Genomic DNA, 19762 nt, shown 5'->3' on the forward strand with positions numbered 1-19762 from the left:
GCCTACTTGCATTTGTTCACCAGTTTCTTTCCATTGTAAATGGTAGTAGCTACAATGAATTAGATCGACGAGAATTCGTAGCTATTGTCTCCCTTTCTTTAACACATCTGTTATGCACGAGAAGCTGTACTATGATTCTCTTTTCGGACCATGATTTCTTCCAAAAGTCTACAAATATTTTCTGTCTTCTCTCTTCAGAAAACTTTCGACATTTTACACTTTAATTTCTTTTGCTTGCATTACAAGAACAGAGGGGTCCCAATTTTCTTTCTTCCTTCCTTTCGTACATGAAAAGTTGGTGTCTGGTCATCATTTTTCTTCCTTCCTAAGCACTTTTCACATTTCATCAGTTTATTTTTATTAATCTGCACAGCCCATAAATCTCTCTTAGCTCTGTCTTTATGGCATTGTTTACACTTTTGATTTTCATTATTCTGAGGCTGTTTCTCTTCGATTTCACATGCATCCTGTGTTTTTTCTTGATTGTTTTCATCTTCGTTCGGCTCCAAGCTGTCGGGTTCTTGGTCGTCTTCACTGTGAATTTGGTTCTGTTCTTGGTTATTTCCATTCCGAATTTCTAAATTGTTGCACTTCTCAATGGAATTGATTTGATCAACTGTGTTGAACATGTAAAAACCCCATCATTGTCATTGGAGGAATTAATTTTTGATTTAGTTTCTTTCAATTTTATTTTTTCAAATTCATAGTTAGACTGCAGACGGATTGTGTTTCTTAAAGTAGAATAGAAATTACTTTTTTATTATTATGTCACTGTTCGCAAATATTTGTTATAATAAAATAAATAATCTGATTAATGAAAAAATTACACTGATGACACACACCTTCTACTTTGGACATAGAGTATGTTTTTTCTAAACTCACAGTCAGTTGAACCATACACTGACCTCTAGACATTTTGAAGTAAAAATCTGGAAAGTTCAGATGCGTTGTAAACATTAAAACAGAAAGTCGTTCTTCAATAAATTTTAGAATGATAAAATCAGCACGAGAAGGCTAATAAAAATAAGAACACAGCAATATTAATAATAATGCTCTGGACATTGTTCGTAATTACCTGAACACTTTTGAACTAATTTATTACAAAACTATTTGAGAACAGGACGTCAAGCTATTCTCTGGCCACATGCAAAACTACAACAGCTTTTACAGTGCTTGTTAATTAATTTATTTTTCAGACTGCCGACACTGTACCGCTTTGAAGCTGCAAGGAAAGGACCGAAGTGTTTAATTATTGCTCTTCCTTATTATTACTGTATTGTTAACATCGATTCGGTATTGAATTACATTGCGTCTAGATGACAAGGTTGATTTTGTAAAGCCTACAAAATCGACATACAAGGTTTTCACATTTAAATTGATGCCTCGTAAGTCAGAAATTCTATATACAAGGTTTTCACATTTAAATTGTTGGCTCGTAAGTCGGAAATTCTAAAATGCACAGATATACTAGCTTTTCATTTTAAAATAAAAGCATAAAGAGATACGTGGTTTTCAATTTTTGTCTTTTTACATGAAAGAAATTGAAAATGAAAATTTTCCAATTGTAGGCCATAAGAGCATGGGCTTTCCTATAAATATGAGTGAAAATCGCATTTTCGAAAAAAAAAAAAAAAAAAAAGTCGACTTACGAGGTTTTCATTTTTAGGTGTCGAAAACACTTGTGAATAAAATACGTGCTTGTGCAAAATTATGTTCAAAAGCCTTGTGCTTTTACGAAGTAGATAAAACCAATGCTGTATGACTTACGATAAGAAACTGTCTTTGAAGACTGTTAATTGTTACATTTTGAATATTGTGAACTTGTAGGCAATGCTTGTTATGAGAGTACCGGTATATATGTTACAAAATCTCGCGCACGCGCGCACGCGCGCGTGCGGGGGTGTGGGTGTGGGTGTGGGTGTGGGTGTGGGTGTGGGTGTGGGTGTGGGTGTGGGTGTGGGTGTGGGTGTGGGTGTGGGTGTGGGTGTGGGTGTGGGTGTGGGTGTGGGTGTGGGTGTGGGTGTGGGTGTGGGTGTGGGTGTGGGTGTGGGTGTGGGTGTGGGTGTGGGTGTGGGTGTGTTTTTTTTTTGTTATTTGTTTGTTCCCCCCCCCCCCATTTAGATGTCTTATAAGTAAGAGTTCAGACATTAAATTGGAAATTCCAGACATTTCTTCCAAACATAATTACCATGGAAGTCTAAAATGTTGTATTTCATTGTTTTGTGCTATTCAGTATTTATTATATTTCTATACTTACCTTTCTTCATTAAATTGAATACATGTCTAAATTAAAACATGATTCTCCATACCACTATACAAGACCCATCGTTGAGTAAGTTACACGCGAGAAATTTGATATTGGTAAAAGAATACAAATATATTAATGCATTTACTTTATTTAGGAACAAAAGGAAATAAAATAAAATAGGAAAAAGAAAAACTTAGCAAGAGCAGGATTCTTACCCAGTAGCCCTTTATCACTTGAACAATTTTACATTAATTATCAGGAGTACCTAATTGAGTAGGTGGGTGACTCACCAAGTCTTTTACACAAAATACAAAACCTATAATAATGATGACGATGATGTGTTTGTTTATTTATTTATTTATTCATTCATTTACTAATGTATTCGTTCATTTATTTGCTGGTCAACAGCCATTGGCCAGTTAAGTGCAGCATAGTAATACAAATAAAAACGGTATAAATAGGTATAGTAGGTTTACAGTTTACTGAAACAATGACATCATAGTAAAAAAAACTGTAGAAGAACAAAGTTAACTACTGTTGATGCTAAATAAAACTAACTTACATGATGGCCATAATTAAAGAGGAGGTTTGAGGGGCATGAGTAAAGAACTGTGAAGCCAAATAAATTGAAACGTGGTGTGCATACGTTTCAGACAGTGGGGATTCCATTCCGGGAAGAAAAATAATTATTTCCGAAAATCGACACCAGAGGAGGAAATGACACTGTATGGGGAGTGAGAGAAAGCAAAAGTTACAGGTGACTTTAATCCAACAAAGTTACAAATAGGACTTAATATGCTGCCTTCGAACATGTTCCACAAATCACATTGTCCACTGCAGCATAGCCTCACTTGAAGTGTTATGCGCTCCTTAGAAGTTGCTAAGTTATCCTTGGTGAAATGCCGTCAGAGGACTCGCTGCACCGCCAATCTAATGTGAGGGGGCACTCCATCCTGCATAAACGCGGTAGTGTGGAGACATCTGGAATAACAGCGTTCGCTGGTATCTCCGTGCATTGACAGTACAGGTCGTTAATCCTGCTGGTGTGTGGCCCAATTATGAACGAGATAGTAAAGCCACCTTCGGCAAGTGCAAGGGAATCAGCTCCAATGCATAAGAGTCCTTAGGAGACCAAATGCGACAATTGTGTGTGTTGACAGTGCTATTCAAATAAAAATGGGCTTCGTCATTGCAGAGGATGTTCCAAGACCATGCAGTTGTTGGACGTGGCTAGTCTTGCACTTTGCATTGCTGCATCTCTGCGCCCTCGTCCTGGTTGTACTTCGAAGTGTGAGATCATTTCCACAAATTATTAATGGTCATAGGAAAAGTAAAAAAAGTAAATCCATGCCGCTACAGCCCATGAAGGGCCAAGACCGACGTCCTCACGTCCACATGCCGAAGCAGAGGTGGACGATTATCCAACCAGAATGGAGGTATCGTGTGGTTAGCACGATGATCCTCCCAGCCGTTATAGCTGGTTTGCGAAACCGGATTTTCGCTATTTGTCGTAGCTCCCCAAGTGCATCACGATGCTGGGTGGGTACCGGTTCCATACACTAGCCGAAATGTCATGAGAAAATTTCTTTCCTCATGAGGACTCGAACCAGCGTGCATTCTGTAATGCGAGTCCTAGGCAGGATGCCCTAGACCATGATGCCACGGCTTGGGACAGCGGTCATAGGACATCTCTGTAAGTTCTTTGCTGTTCGCAATAACCGAAGTGCAGCCAGAGGCATTGCTGTTATTTTGGTAATAAAGCTTTATGAGCAAAGCACGATCACTTAAGCATAGCATTGCTTAAACAAGTGTAGCCTAGCAACTGTTTCCAAAGATGTCACGATTCCTATTGGCAAGGCCATGTGAGACCTGCGCTACTCCCCATACAGTGCCATTTCCTCCTCTGGTGGCGACTTTTGGAACTAATTATTTTTCTTTCCGGAATGGAATTCCCACTGACTGAAACGTATGTACAACACATTTCAATTTATTTGGCCTCACCGTTGTTTCCTTATCAGTTAGTTAGTCAATTAGTAAAGTGTTTGTGTATTAAACTTTACTACACACGCACTTTGAAAGACTGGCATATTTGATGGGTGTGCATACTAAACTTACAGTGAGAAGTGTCCCATATCTGGGAACCCTAATGTGAGCAGTAATTTAATAGTATGACTGAAGTCGATTGGCGTTCTGTTTATGAAAATAAAAAAGAAAATAAAAATTGAAAAGGATTATATGTAACTCGAGTTATTGTTTGATTATCATATAATCATAAATTTTGGTCTCTTGGTGATGACGTTGATGGTGGTTCTAGCTGCGATGGAATGGCAGAGCTTGAGGATCGGAGTAACTATTCAAGTCAAGAAATCATGATTTCAATTAGATGTTTAGCTCGCATTTGCTGTTGTCTCCCCTGTCCCAAGTGATTTAGATCAGACTTTCAGATCTTCTGTGCGAGCTGTAATAATGAATGAATTCCTGTAATACGAAAGTGTTTACGGACATACTACTTATTCCATTTGAGTAGCATTTACAAAGATTGGAAAATAATTGACATGTTAAAACGTCACTTTTGTTTGCAGCAATACTGGTGACTGATGAAAGAACATTAGCAGAAGAACGTGAGAAGGTTCGGCAAGAATACGAGAGTGAAATGAAGAAGATGCGGGAACAGTACCTTGCAGAGCAAGACCATAAGACAAAGTTGCAACTGGATATGGAAAAATTGAAGCGGCAGTATGAAGAGCAACTTGCGAGGATAAACAAACAGGTAGTCACTAGGACCAGTGTTACACCAATCCTAAACATTTGTATTCGTTGGGATTTGCATCGTGTCACAGGTTTATAAACTTCTGTGTGAGGAGAGTGGAAACCATCTGGAAGAGAGAAAAAATTTCCATCGATTATCATCTAGAGTCGATGATGGTCTTTTAAAGGGCCAAGGGAATATGAGAAATAGTTGCAATTCAGAAGTGAACAGAGACTAATTATTATTATCAGTTGCATGCAAAGTTAAGGGAGAAGACGGGCATCATGTCTCTCATTTTTAAAGGCCAGGAAAATATTCGGCAATATGGAAAGATAAGATATTCATATCGAAATCCTACCTTGTCTTCTTTTTCAGTTTAAATCTTTGGTCGACGGGAAAAGGCACATAAGTAAAAAAAAAAATGATTTTTCAGGAGAGACTTTCTTTTTAATTTACTCTTAATTGAATATAAGTATAATAATGCAATTCATGTACGTTGGTTAAAATAAGACCCTTTTCAATTTAAAATAGTTACAAGAAATTTTATTATTTCAAAAATTAGAAAAAAATACTAGCCTTATGTGATTAGGTACAACAGAAAAATTGACTTTTTTTACTTATGTGCCTTTTCCCGCCGACCAAAGAAATACAATTCGGTGCCTTTCAAAAGACTGATACTCATTCTTCACCTGACATTAAATCCAGACGTTTGAGGTAAGCAGGGCATGTAGCACATATGGGCGAATCCAGAAATTCATATAGAGTGTTAGTTGGGATGCCAGAGTGAAAAATACCTTTGGTGAGGCTGAGGCGTAGATGGGAGGATAATATTAAAATGTATTTGAGGGAGGTGGAATATGATGATAGAGATTGTATTAATCTTGCATAAGATAGAGACTGATGGTGGCAATGAACCTCCGGGTTCCTTAAAAGCCATAAGTAATGATGATGATGATGATGATGATGATGATGATGATTTATTTTAGCTGGCAGAGATAAGGCCGTAGGGGCTTCTCTTCCACCTAACCAGCAAAAGGTATACACACATATGGATGAATTTACAAACTACAAAGAATACAACAATTTGATTAGGATAAAAGTTACATGTATATAAGAGTTACTTATGAATTAAACCGTAAAATACTATGAACTATAAATTAAACAGTTAAATACAAACTGTGCAGCAAAATTAAACTAAAATACATAGAATGTTAATATATTTCAAATAATGTTGGATAATAGGATGAGATTATTGAGAGACAATTTTGAAAATACAGTGCTATCAGGATGCATGTCTAAAGAAAGAAGTTACTATATAGTCGGTGACCGTTAAGTCAGTATAATTAGAGTGAATTGCTAAGAAGGTTATGCTTTAAGCTATTTTAAAAATATTTATTGTTTTGCAGCCCCTAATACTTTGTGACAAGGAATTCCATTGTCACGAGGTGGATACTGTAAAAGATGATGAATAACAAGATGTTCTATGAAGAGGTATACTTAGCGTGCCACAGATAAGTGATCTGGAATTTACGTCGTGGTTAGAGTATAGATAAGAGAAACGAGACAAAAGACAATTTGGTGTTGAGGTGTGCAGAATTCGAAAGAGTAAAGACAAAAAGTGTAAAGTTCTACATTCTTTGAGTCGGAGCTACAAAAGACTTGTGAAGGACGGTGATATGTGATCATATCATCAGATGTTACACACGTATCTGATGCACATATTCTGAACTCGCTGTAACTTGACTGACAGTTCAGAACTTAGGTCACTTAGAACATCACAATAATAGAAGTGCGGCATTACTAGGGTTTGTACTAGGGTAAGTTTTAGTTGCTGGGGCAAGAAGTAATGGCTGATATCCAACATTGGTTCATTCCTGTGCCTCTTAAATGACTCTGGATAATAACCATTGGCAACTCCTGCCTCTCCCCATTGTTATATCAAATACTGCAGGCAAAGACCAGAGAGAGAAAATTGGAAAAGGAATTCTTATATTAAAGTGAAGTAGAGCTGAATTACTCAGCAGTCAAATTAGATAAGAGGTGTATTAGAGTGATCCAAGAAAAAAATTAAAGTTGGAAATGTATATTTCCACAAGGCTAATTTGTTTTGTTTATATCTAAAACAAGCACATATAAAATTTTAGGGGAAAAAAAATTAATATTTAGATGTCGTCTCAGGTGACAAAATTTATTTGTTGGATATACACTTTTAACACTTATATAATCGCTTATTAGCTTTATAACTTCTTTACTGTGTTAACATAGGAAATTACCTGGCTGATTAGTTTCGAAGTGATATTCTTCATTGTCAGAAGCCTAGTGAAGGCTCTGCGCTATCTTTTGGTTTCCTGTTGTGGTGGGGTGTGTTCATGATTGTGTCGACAAAGGTGTGTGTTTTGAAATGGAGTTGAGTGTTCAGGATGTGCTGTGGGTATGTTATATCTTTATCTGCTGGATATTTCTCAAATTATTCATGATGAATTCTGCTGAGCTCTCATGCCTCAACTTAAGTACAATTGGTCGATTTATTCCTCTTCCTAATGTAACTTCTTCAATCTAGTCCCCATCCTCACTGCATTATACATTCCTGTCTCATCTTCTCTCCATTCTTCTTTCATTCCTATATAATTATATTTTTCCTTCTTTGTTAGTTCTCCAGATTATTAACTCTCTTTTGTTACTTAGTGTTCTCTTGTTGTAGTTTCCTAATTTTCTCTTATTGTCCTTGTATTTCTTGTGTTAGTCCCACTATTACATGTTTCATATCCTTCAAATTTTGCTTCCATCATAGATTTAAACCCCTCCTTCATTTCTTCTCGCAACAATTTTCACTCACCGTCTCAGCTCCCTTTGCCAGCCCTGAGTTAAATTAGACACCTCCAATTGTCAGTAGTACAGTATTGTCACTATTATTTCTACTGCTGCTGCTAGTATATCGTTGTCTAGAGGGCACTGCATCTTCGACATTTTCCCCTTTCTTGCATTGAACCTTCCGATTCTTGCTTTATGAACACGCACATCCACTCATCTTGTTTAACACTCGCAACCTATCTGGTGTCTTTTCTGACTCCATACTTTTCACACGTGCTTGTAAATTGGCAGAATGTAGTTCTGTTCATTCGGTATTCTAGATATGCTTCTATTGCACTCTCTAAATTAGTTCGTATATGCATTTTTTTTTACATATTTATTTGTAATTGAATTTCGAATATTTGGACTTGGGTCACAAAAGACTCCAGCTAGGTTGTGCGCTACTTCCCATTTTATTTCGTTTTGTTCATCTGAAGTTACCTAATTTAAATGCTGTTATGACTCTGTAGGCGTACTAGCTCCAGGCGTTGCTACAATTTGCAGCTGGTACTTAAATCCATTGTTGTAACGAACGCTGCTTCAATAACGTTCTGTACTGAATACCTGATTGTAGTAAGTTGTGTTTTGTGCTACACAATGCATTATACGATATTACGGTTATATACCAATGTTGAGCATACTTTTCGAAAAGAGATACAGTGAGCAGCAAGTCTTGTATGAAAGTGATAACTTTGTGACGGTAGTGATGGAAGCGATGCGGAATGTGATAACACAGAAGTGATGGAAATTGAGGAGGATGAAATAGATGTGACGGAATTGCTTCACAGTGACACCTGTAGCAATGGAGATAAGTACTTGAAGTAATTATCCTCATCCATATTATCTGTATTATAACTGTATTACCTCAACATTTAGTGAATAAAAATTTAATAAAATGTTTCTTATAAAAGAGAAAAACAACACGACAGTAATATAAATAAATATATAATTATAATAAATTACATAACCACATCATATGGCATATATATAAAATAATAAGAAGACAACAAAAATTTAATTGAGAATTTTAAAAAAATTATCCGGAGTCAGAAAAGACCCAGGTAGGTTGTGAGGGTTAATATCTCTACACTTGTATACTTTCAATATAATTCCTTCTCGATAATATTCTCTCTTTAGTGATACAACAAACTTCCCTTCACTGTATGCTTTACTCTATGGTGAATGAACCACCATGGCCTTGTAAGAGCACCGCTATACACGACTGGATAGTTGAATATAATCAAATCAACTTTCGATGTTTCAAAATTTTATTTTATCATTAGTTATACATTGTATATTTACAAAAAAATAAGGATAAGTAGGCCTGTTCACTTTTCATTTCATACAATCAACTGTGGACAGACTGTACAGATATGTAATGGATATGTTTCAAAACATTTGGACATTTGTAGAATTACCCAGATAAAACAGAGGACATTATTTATTTATTTATGTCAGTTTTGGCATTAGACTATCGAAGGATACGTTTATGGATATTCTGACATTCCTTTGGATATTAAGTGGTGCCATCTTTCGTGAAATTTAAATTGAGCAACTAGTGGCCAACTAACTTCAAAGATTCGTTAACTTGTTTCTTTTTTAACCCAGCATGAGCCTCTGTGCCAGTGGCCTGCACACAAAGACAACCCCCCCCCCCCATGCGTTGCAAGCCTTGACTGATATGAAATATTCACTACCTAATGTTCCATGTTCTATATTTCGCGATAAAATCTTTGATAGTATTTAGAATGGAGAAATGTTTTCATTGGAACTTCATGTATATGAAAATGTGATAACATTCCATTGATGAGGATTCCAGTGCATTGTATTATTTGTATTGTGAGATATTGTTTCTCAGATTGATAACATCAGTGACGACTTTTACCAATAATCAAGAGATACGACTAATACAATTGAGTAAACATTTCGTGTTACATTGCAGTATTTTCTGTTTCAGGCAACCTCTAACTCAAGTGCCAAAGCTCACGGAGTAGGAGCTAAAACTCCGTCAGAGCTAATTGTGACAGAAGCTCTAAAGGGGTAAGCATTTGCACTGATAGAGGTAGCCATCTTCAATTGTATTGAAGTATTGCTCATTCCCTTCTTTTTTCTACATGCATCAGGACTTCAACTAGTAAACTCAAGTTGAATATATCTTTAATGGTATATGAAGGTATAAATATATTTTCAGAAGTTGTCAGAATTAAAAATGAGTTCTATCTCAAATACATTTGTATGCAAGCACACTTAAATTTATCTTATTATAAATTTGACTTCATAGTTCAAGATTGTCATAATTTCTCTGATAAAAAGAAATCCGTGTAGACTGCAACATGTCAATTCTGTTCTCTTGTTTGAATTACAGTGAAAATCCAGCCATCAGTCCATCACAACAAGAAGTTCTTCTCAGGTAAGATTTTTAAGGTACAAAAAGGATAAAATTGTACAGGCGTGTGTGAAGATATTGTTGAGCAGTAACTATATTTCAGTTGGTGGTATGTTATTACGTAATAAATTTAGTTACTTTTCATTATTCCCATTACATTAAATATTCGGTAGGTCACATTGAAGTAGCCCAAATTCCTTTTACATTTCAATATTCCGATTTTACTTTTATTTCAATTGACATGATTTAGAGATAGAGGAATGTGACGTATATGTGCTTATTGAGCGTACCTGAGCACTTCAGCCCAAGTAGGTATATGAAGTGTATGTTGTGCTTATTGAGCGTACCTGAGCACTTCAGCCCAAGTAGGTATATGAAGTGTATGTCGTGCTTATTGAGCGTACCTGAGCACTTCAGCCCAAGTAGGTATATGAAGTGTATGTCGTGCTTATTGAGCATACCTGAGCACTTCAGCCCAAGTAGGTATATGAAGTGTATGTTGTGCTTATTGAGCGTACCTGAGCACTTCAGCCCAAGTAGGTATATGAAGTGTATGTCGTGCTTATTGAGCGTACCTGAGCACTTCAGCCCAAGTAGGTATATGAAGTGTATGTCGTGCTTATTGAGCGTACCTGAGCACTTCAGCCCAAGTAGGTATATGAAGTGTATGTGCTTATTGAGCATACCTGAGCACTTCAGCCCAAGTAGGTATATGAAGTGTGTGTGCTTATTGAGCATACCTGAGCACTTCAGTCCAAGTAGGTAATGAAGTATATGTGCTTATTGAGCATACCTGAGCACTTCAGCCCAAGTAGGTATATTGTGTACACATGATGGAATGAGTTGCTTGCCGATCATGCCACATCATGCATTCTTCTCAAGCCATCACATACCTCCAGTAGTGACATGCCATTGCTCACAGATCTACATGAGTTGTTGTGTCCTCATCAGAAAATCGGGGAACCTGGAGGGCTCACTCAGATCTATGAGTCTTCTAGATTACACATTACTGTCATTAACTAATATTTGAACAAACCGCGAGAAAAATTCCCCATGGCAGATGATCGACTCATCAGATAAATGCAAATAGCACCCAATTTTTCCAGACAAATGATAATGGAATTATTCTCTGGAATAAAAACTTCATGTACGTTACATCGTTTTTCCGTTTCCAGTACATATTGAATCCTTAATAATACATATCACTCCTGAAAAAATATTATTTCCCTCCAGAAACATTTGAATGTCGTTTTGCGCAATGTTGTTATACCAGATCTAGAATGTGTGATGCTCTGTATCTCAAATTTAGTTAAGTTGTTCCATAAAAGTCTCAATTGTGGGTTGTTGGTAGAATGACGAAAGAGAAACGGGAGAATCCTGAGAAAACCTCTGAATCTTAGATTGGTCTATTGCAAATGCAACTCCACTATTGCCGAGATTTGAAATCTAGTCTGAGTTGATTTCATTTGATTTAAAATAATTTCAGAGGAAGCATTTTGAAGCAAAATCAGTCAATAATTATAATGTACACTAGATACCTGGAGAAGAATTTCGATAGAACGAAGTGGAGCTCATAAACTACATGGGATTACATATGTATACATTATGACTTTTTTACTTTTTGCAAAATAATTTATTTCCTGTATCATAAATCGATGAACTTTTGCTAAAAAATAATGAAAAAGGTTTTAATTCTATTTAGTTATTAAAAAATCATCCCCAACACGAATTTTCTAAGATCCTGTATTTGTATTATAAGCAAGTAATAGCACTATAACTTTCTGGAGCTTCTAGAACTTTCTGGCTGTTTCCACAAGTTTCTGGATTGTAAAACCTTCTAGACCCTTGACAGGGGCGTAACGAATGTGATATAGGCCCGCCTGCAAAAATAAAATTTCGGGCGCCCTAAAATAAAATGTACCGGTGCACCCAAATGTATAACCTATCAATAACTAACAATAAGATACATATAATTACGGCAGACAGAAGTTCAACTTAAATGCAATATCTATTTCCACGTTATAAGAACAAAGGGATTAATCGTTCATTATTGTAAGATTATTAAAATAATAATTATTAATAAATTTTATTAAAAACATATAATATATACTATAATGATTGAAATTAAGTAGGTGGGTAGGCCTATCAAAAAGCATATACTTCATCTGCTTCTTGTTGTACTTATAAAACTTCACTGTACTCACATTGAACTCTAGTGAAACTGGACCATGCAGCATGCGAAGACATTGATGATTTCACTGACAACAATGGATCTAGCCCTTTCACATTCGATACTGAGGAGGCTGAGTTTACTAAGTCTGTCTTGGGTCATAGAATTCCGCAGATAGTTCTTTATAAGTATTACCTTCGAAAATGATCGTTCGGTCAAAGAAACAGTAACCGGAATAGTTAGAAATAGGAAAAATGCTGTGCATAAGTCTGGAACGCTAGCAGCTACATTGAATTTTCTATTGCTAATAGATTTGTTAAGTCGGCTACAGAGATTAATGAGGCTATTTCTTTTTCCAGAGCATTTCTGAAACCTATTACCTGCTCTGGGAATTCACTGGATAAATCTTCCTCATATTCCTTTTGAAGAACCACTGCTGCATTGTGAATCTCTTCGTCGGAAGCAGAATTTAGAAATTTTGGGGAAATAATTTGGAAGAAATGATTAACGTTATGCATATCTTCATCTGTTTTTTAATTCAGCTACAATAATGTCCAAACAGCCATTAAAAACAGTGGTTCTGAAATATGTCTTTGGATCTACTAGCCACTCGTCCTGACAATTCATCAAAGTTTTTTTACTTTTCGAATTCTTTTATTTTCAAATTGTGGTGGAATGCCCCAGCTCTTTCCCAAAGATGTAGTTGATGACATTGCTTCTACAGAATTATTTCGGTAACAAGATAAATTATCGGCTGCATTCTGAATAAGAGAACACGTTTTATCAAGCTCTAATTTTCCGATTGCATAATTTGTGATGCTAGATTAGTACAGTCTAGAATATTTGATTGCAACACTATTTGAAAAATGAATTGAAATTTTTCTAGCAACAGCTTCTCTTTCTTCCTTTTTGACAGAGCTTTAAATACATTGACATCAGCATAACACAGGGCTTTAACAGACTGGTATCTCGAAGACCAACGTGTTGGGCAAAGTTTTTTTAAGATATAAAAAGATACCAATATTCCCATCTTTTCATTCATTTATTTTATTCCATAGATCTTACATGAGCAATGAAGCTTTAAGATGTGGAACAAGTCAACATTTTACAATATTACAATTACAATTTTTACAAATTTTTATAGTTTTACAATTTAGTAATTTTCTACAATTTTTACAATTTTGTGCAATTTTTTACATTTTTTTTTTTTTTTTTACATTTTGGCGAGATGTAGTGAGATGAGATGAGGTCCGAGGATTCGCCAAAATATTACCCGGCATTTGCCTTTTGGTGGGGGAAACCTCGGAAAAACCCAACCAGGTAATCAAATCAAAGGGGGGTAATCAAATCAAAGGGGTTGATGCCAAGGACTCTCCATAGACTCGCCCTAGACCATCCGGCTTCAGTCCCACAGCTGGGGAAAACCTCGGAAGAAACCAAAGACCAAAGGGGGATCCAACCAAAGACCAAAGGGGGATCCAACCCAAGCCCGAACGCAGCTCCGGATCAGCAGCCCAGCGAGTCTGCCGACTGAGCTACATCGATGGCTCTACTAAAAGTATACAATACATAGCCAATCAGATTATTAAATTTACAAATGCAAACGATCATTCATAAGTTGAGCTATATGTATAATACAAAACAAGTTAATTAAATTTAAGGCATAAACAATTCATTAATACTATGACTGAAGAAAAGATACAACATTTCCACTGTGTCATAAAAGGACCTAACTTCTTGAATTCCACATGCAGCATCGTTAAGCACTAGATTTAAATTACGCGCTGCACAATGTTCGTATTTTGCAGTTCTTTGTCTTTGTTCAATTCTCGTTCTGACACTTTGTATACGCCTGACATATTGGCACAACCGTCATACCTTGACCACGGCATTTAGTTAATAAGAGTCACTTTTAGTCTTTCCTTCTCTATTCCTAATGCACTTTGATCTTTTATTTCGCGAAAACCTAAGAAGTTTATTTTCACGTCACAAGGCTTTGCAGTTACATCATGTGAAACTGTAACGTATCTAAATATCTGACTTAGGCTAATTGTTCTTTTTTTTTATGTCCTGTGTTGTATCTGTAATTATTGAAAAGAATGGGACAGCTTTAATGTCATTAATAATAAATTTATTTTTCAACTGCATGGGATAAAACATTTATTAACTCATTTTGAATAGAAGGACTTGGGTACTTTTGTGTATATTTTGGTTTATTTATGAGATCGCATAATACAGGATCGTACTTTGCGAAAAGTTCGATGATTGATTTTCCAATTTGTTCCCTATGGCCCTGAAAAGCTAGATTATTGGATGCCAGAGCTAACGTCACATTAACGATATACTCAAGGACCTGTTTCCATATGTTTTCACTTTTCCTTAGTTCTGAATCCATACCCGCGTCAACTGTGTTTTCTTACGCCACGAATTGAAAACGACGCATGCGTTCAAATGTGCGTAACTAGTTTCTAGTTTCGTGTCGCACTATACTTTTGGTTAACCATCTCCAATTTCCAACCCCTTCCCTCCAAGCTGAAGAGGACTTCTGCTGTCCAAAGAGCCAACATGGTTTACAATAAACAGAGTCATTTTTAATTGAATAACAAAACCATTATCTCCTAATTCTTTGCCCTGTCAATGTGAATTTATCGTAATATTTCGTGGAAAAGGATATGTTATCCTGCTTAGGATCTTTAGGGAAAGGACCCGCTGGCTCTGGCTGATGAGGACTTTGTGTAGCGAAGAGCTTTTTAGTTTCATTATCTGCTTGTAACTCATAATCTGCACGATCATTTGAATACTCTGCAACTGCGATATTGGTAGGCCTAATTACAGTTAAGGCAATTTTGTTACAATCTACTTTTTCGCTAATGCTTTCACAATTGATGTCTCTACTAACATCTATTTCTATATCACTTTTTACTTCAGACGCACACTCACTTTTGGCACTGCAAACATCTGTAACTTTTGAGCTAGAACTACTACTAAGACCAGGAAGAGAAAAAAAGTTACTTATTATCACTAATTCGTTTGTTTCTTTTTATAACTCTCGTTTCTTTTTTTCTGTGCACCACTTAGATGTTCGTACTTAACTTTAAACGGTTTCATTTTTCAGTAACTACAGTACTATACTGTCTATACTCTAATAATAATTTACTCGATTAAAACACAGAAAAATATACGAACAAAATTAAATTAAAAACTCTTCAAATAAAGTTGGAAAAATATCACACTGACCACACAACTGACATTATTAACTTCCTGCAAAGAGAACTTTTTCTAAACTGAGTGAAGTTGACTGATCGTTACTTCACAAACATCTTATTGGATAATTATTGGCATTATAAATTTGAACGAAAACCCATTGCGCTGTTGTCGAATAAATGTATAACAAAAGTTAAACGTTCAGAAATAAATGTTCATAAAACCATGTCAGGTACCCTACTCATCAAGAAAATACAATTTTACAACTAAAATATGATATTTTGGTATCAATTTTCATTGTTGTCATTATGATAAAATAACTTTGCGCTGCTCTTTTGTTTTGTGAGGACTGAGAGTGATGCCGCACACCACGTGTACGTGTTATACGACACGGCTGTCGGCAAGGGCACAGGCAAGCATTGTTTAAAGCTGTGCTGGATTCAACAACATAGTCCGATTCTATGAAACCATCGTGAATAATGATCTGATCAGTTCCATGCAGGCTGCAATTAATTGGGCTTTTTTTTTTACTTTCTTCTTTTTTTTTGCGTTGTGTTTGTGGGCCCCTTAAAACCCCTGGCCCACCTGCATTGCAGGCCCTCCAGGCCCTAACGTTACGCCACTGAGCCTTGAGGAACTTAGTAGAAGTCTGTAGATGGCGTGATGATATGGAATTTCTGTTTCATTTAACTGGAGTTTTCTGCTTTCTTGAAGAAACTGGAAGACTTATGCAAATGACGTTTTAGAAAATACCTAATTTAAGTAATTCAAGATGGAATTCTCGAGTAATACTAGCTCTTTTGGCATTTATTCTTACACCAGAGAAAAGAGACGCACTATTCGAAATTTGTAGATTCATCTCTTACAGATGGGCGGACCATTGGTTTGCTGACCAAATGTACAATGCAGCTGATATCAGAAGCTATGTAGTAGCTTGCAGGTTCATGAAAAGGCATTGAAGTCTGTGAAAAAGTTTTGGAATCGAGAACCATTGAGACTGGAAATTCCCAGAAAAAAATCAGAGTGCAGAACGGGCAATCAAGTGCCTTCAAGATCTTTATGACGTCTGTAATAAGGAGAAACTTCAGCTTAAATTTATTTTGTCCAATAAAACATAATAGTTGTATATTATGCTGTAATTATGCTAAATACTCCACAATGTTTTTGTTATATAGCTATTCGTACTTGTAGAATTCATATGTGAGCTTGTAATTTCGTATGTTTCTTTTCTTTTCTTTTTTTCCTTATGCTATGCTATAGCAATAAACTGTATTATCAATAAACAGTGCTTCAAAAACTGCATGTATACTATACAAGACTTACATCATTAGAATTGAAAAATAACCCTTTTAAAATATTTTTATTTTCTTACCCTATAAGCATGTTCAGTAACATTGGATTTTCGGTTTGTTGTGACCTTTTTCAGAAATTCGACCAAATTAATACCTTTTTCATTACTTATGACCAAAAGTTCATCGATTTATGTTAGAGGAAGATGAGGTTACAAAACAGTCCTAACCCTAGTATACATATGCAGATCCAAACAGAAAAAACATTTTGACCCCTCTCGTCTCTCTATGAAAGAGTTCCTACAACAGATACTATAAACACTAAGATGCGAGAAGTGAGTCATAACACTGTAGACTATGATCTTCGTCATATTTGAAAAATCCTTGTTTCCTTTCTTGTCACGCAAAATGAATTAATAGATAGAAATCAATATGGAACTAATGGGCATGGGTGTTGTTTAACATTCACTATATTCTACTGTATTATGTTCAACTTTTACTCGTATATTCTTGGTAACTAATACATGTACGAAGAAAGGCAAGATTCTTTGCTTTGATTGAAAATTCTTAATTTCTGAAGGTACCAGTACTAACAGATATGTTTTTACAAAAAAATTTGAAAAAAAAAAAAATCCGTATTCCACAACTCTTAAATTTCCTGTAAACTTTCAAATTTCATTCAAAACAGCAGTATAAATTTGAATACAGTTAATTTATAGTTATTCTTGCATTAGGTTACAAAAACTGCAGAAGAGTATGGTGGGCGGAGAACGTGCCAATGACCGTGAGCTCAAAGAGAAAAGGCTTAGAAAAAAGAAAGCTGCCGAGCGGCGGCTACAGGCCCTTGCGAAGGTTCTGTCGAAAGTAGAAGACGACGATGGAGTTTTCCTACAGGTGTATGACGACATACAACAGGAACTCAGCCTGAAGACTGATGCCCTAAGAAAAAGCAAAGTGAAGGTAAGGCATCAAAAGATACTTCTTGTTTGTTACCACTTTACAAGGCACACAATCGGCTAAGCGGCTATAGAAATGACTTTATACACTGCAAATTTGGTTCAAATTTCAGAGAGATTTCCTTTGGGTACTTCGCTATAATTAGGGTGACCAGACGTCCTCTTTCATCCGGACATGTTCTCCTTTTTAGGCCTTTGTCTGGAGTCTGGGGGATTTTAAAAAATCGCGCAATGTCCTTCTTTTTGCTACTTGTATGCCTGATATTTTGAAATTATCTGATTTGACGCCTTTTTCAAGTAATTTGCCTGTAGGTAGCAGCAGCATCGACAGAATATAATCTTTGTCAACGATCATAACTCTCTTTGCTCCTCCTTATGGTGGTTGCTCACAGCAACACAGAGGCAATGTAGCTAGTAAATCGAGAAATCGAGGTGCAAATGTAAATCTGAACAGATAGTTTCTGTCCTCTTTAATAATATAGTTACCTTGACTTTCATATAATAGCTAATTGTAAAATTATTATTATTATTATTATTATTATTATTATTACATAATAAAATAAATATTAACATGCTTTTAAGTATGATATGAGCCTAAATCTGTACTGTAAATATTTTGTAATAAAATAGATATTGACGTAATTTAAACTACAATATAGGCCTAAGCCTAAATCAAAGTACATGTTTTCTGTCCTGTTTTTTAAAGCTTTGTGTCCTCTTTTTTTTTTTTATCGATGTGAATCTGGTCACCCTAGCCATAATCCAACCATATTAAATTTTGGGTATGTGTGAGCACCACAGCATACCTTTGCAGCACACGACAAATGACTTTAAAACAGAACTTTCACTTAAACACTGAAACAGCATATAGACTAAACCCATCAAATGAAAGGGACACTGTTCTTCATTCACTGTGATGCATATTATGTTCACCATTACATTACAAAGAGTCATTAGAATATACCCAATTATAAAATATAACCGAAACATAATCCCTAACTCTCTTTAAAACTCGTGAAAACCACTTCGAAATTGCAAAATTCTGTTCCAGAATCTGCCTCGAGGACCTGTTCTAGTAGCAGAAATAACAGTGTCAACATTTGAGTAAATGAGAGTAATACCCAAACTAAATTCAGCATGTTTTGCTATTTTTTTTTTAAATTTTATTGGGTTATTTTACGACACTGTATCAACATCTAGGTTATTTAGCGTCTGAATGAAATGAAGGTGATAATGCCGGTGAAATGAGTCCGGGGTCCAGCACCGAAAGTTACCCAGCATTTGCTCGTATTGGGTTGAGGGAAAACCCTGGAAAAAACCTCAACCAGGTAACTTGCCCCTACCAGGATTCGAACCCAGGCCACCTGGTTTCGCAGCCAGACGCACTGACCGTTACTCCACAGGTGTGGACTGTTTTGCTATTAGATCTATACATGAGATACCGGTAATAAATATCAATACCTTAAAAAAATATATATACTTTGCATATTTCCACTCAGTAATGAGTTTTGGAATAATATTCTGGGAAAATTCTGCAGATAGTAACACTATATTCGTACAAAAAAAGAGCAATTATAATAATAGTAGTTGCCAAATCTAGGGAATTAAAAACTACAAATAATGCCCATGGCTTGTCAGTATATATATATATATATATATATATATATTTTTTTCATTAATAAACTTCCTCGTATGTAATCATGAAAACTTTGTAACTAATTCAACAATTCTAGCATAAATACGTGTCAAAAAAAGACTTTCATACTCATTCAGTAAATTTATCGTGTGTTATATGGCAGTAAATTTTTCAGTATATGGATATAAATAATCAAACACAAAACATAACGGTTTTCCAGGTAAGAAGTAAACCAACTGCGTGCCAAGCCTGTAATTCCAATAGTTTTTAATTT

At 35.8% G+C, this 19762-nt stretch overlaps 1 protein-coding gene across 5 annotated transcripts in view; it reads left to right on the forward strand.

Moving 5' to 3' along the window:
* LOC138707376 (osmotic avoidance abnormal protein 3-like) overlaps window positions 1-19762 on the forward strand; it is a 260073-nt gene that overhangs the window by 147471 nt on the left and 92840 nt on the right. For all 5 annotated transcript variants that reach the window (XM_069836695.1, XM_069836699.1, XM_069836697.1 and 2 more), the window contains 4 exons: window positions 4831-5018; window positions 9805-9887; window positions 10213-10257; window positions 17631-17856. In XM_069836695.1, the coding sequence (XP_069692796.1) occupies window positions 4831-5018; window positions 9805-9887; window positions 10213-10257; window positions 17631-17856 (542 nt within the window). The remainder of the gene's footprint in view (window positions 1-4830; window positions 5019-9804; window positions 9888-10212; window positions 10258-17630; window positions 17857-19762) is intronic.

This window comes from Periplaneta americana, chromosome 10, assembly GCF_040183065.1.
Source record: "Periplaneta americana isolate PAMFEO1 chromosome 10, P.americana_PAMFEO1_priV1, whole genome shotgun sequence".
Taxonomy (NCBI): domain Eukaryota; kingdom Metazoa; phylum Arthropoda; class Insecta; order Blattodea; family Blattidae; genus Periplaneta; species Periplaneta americana.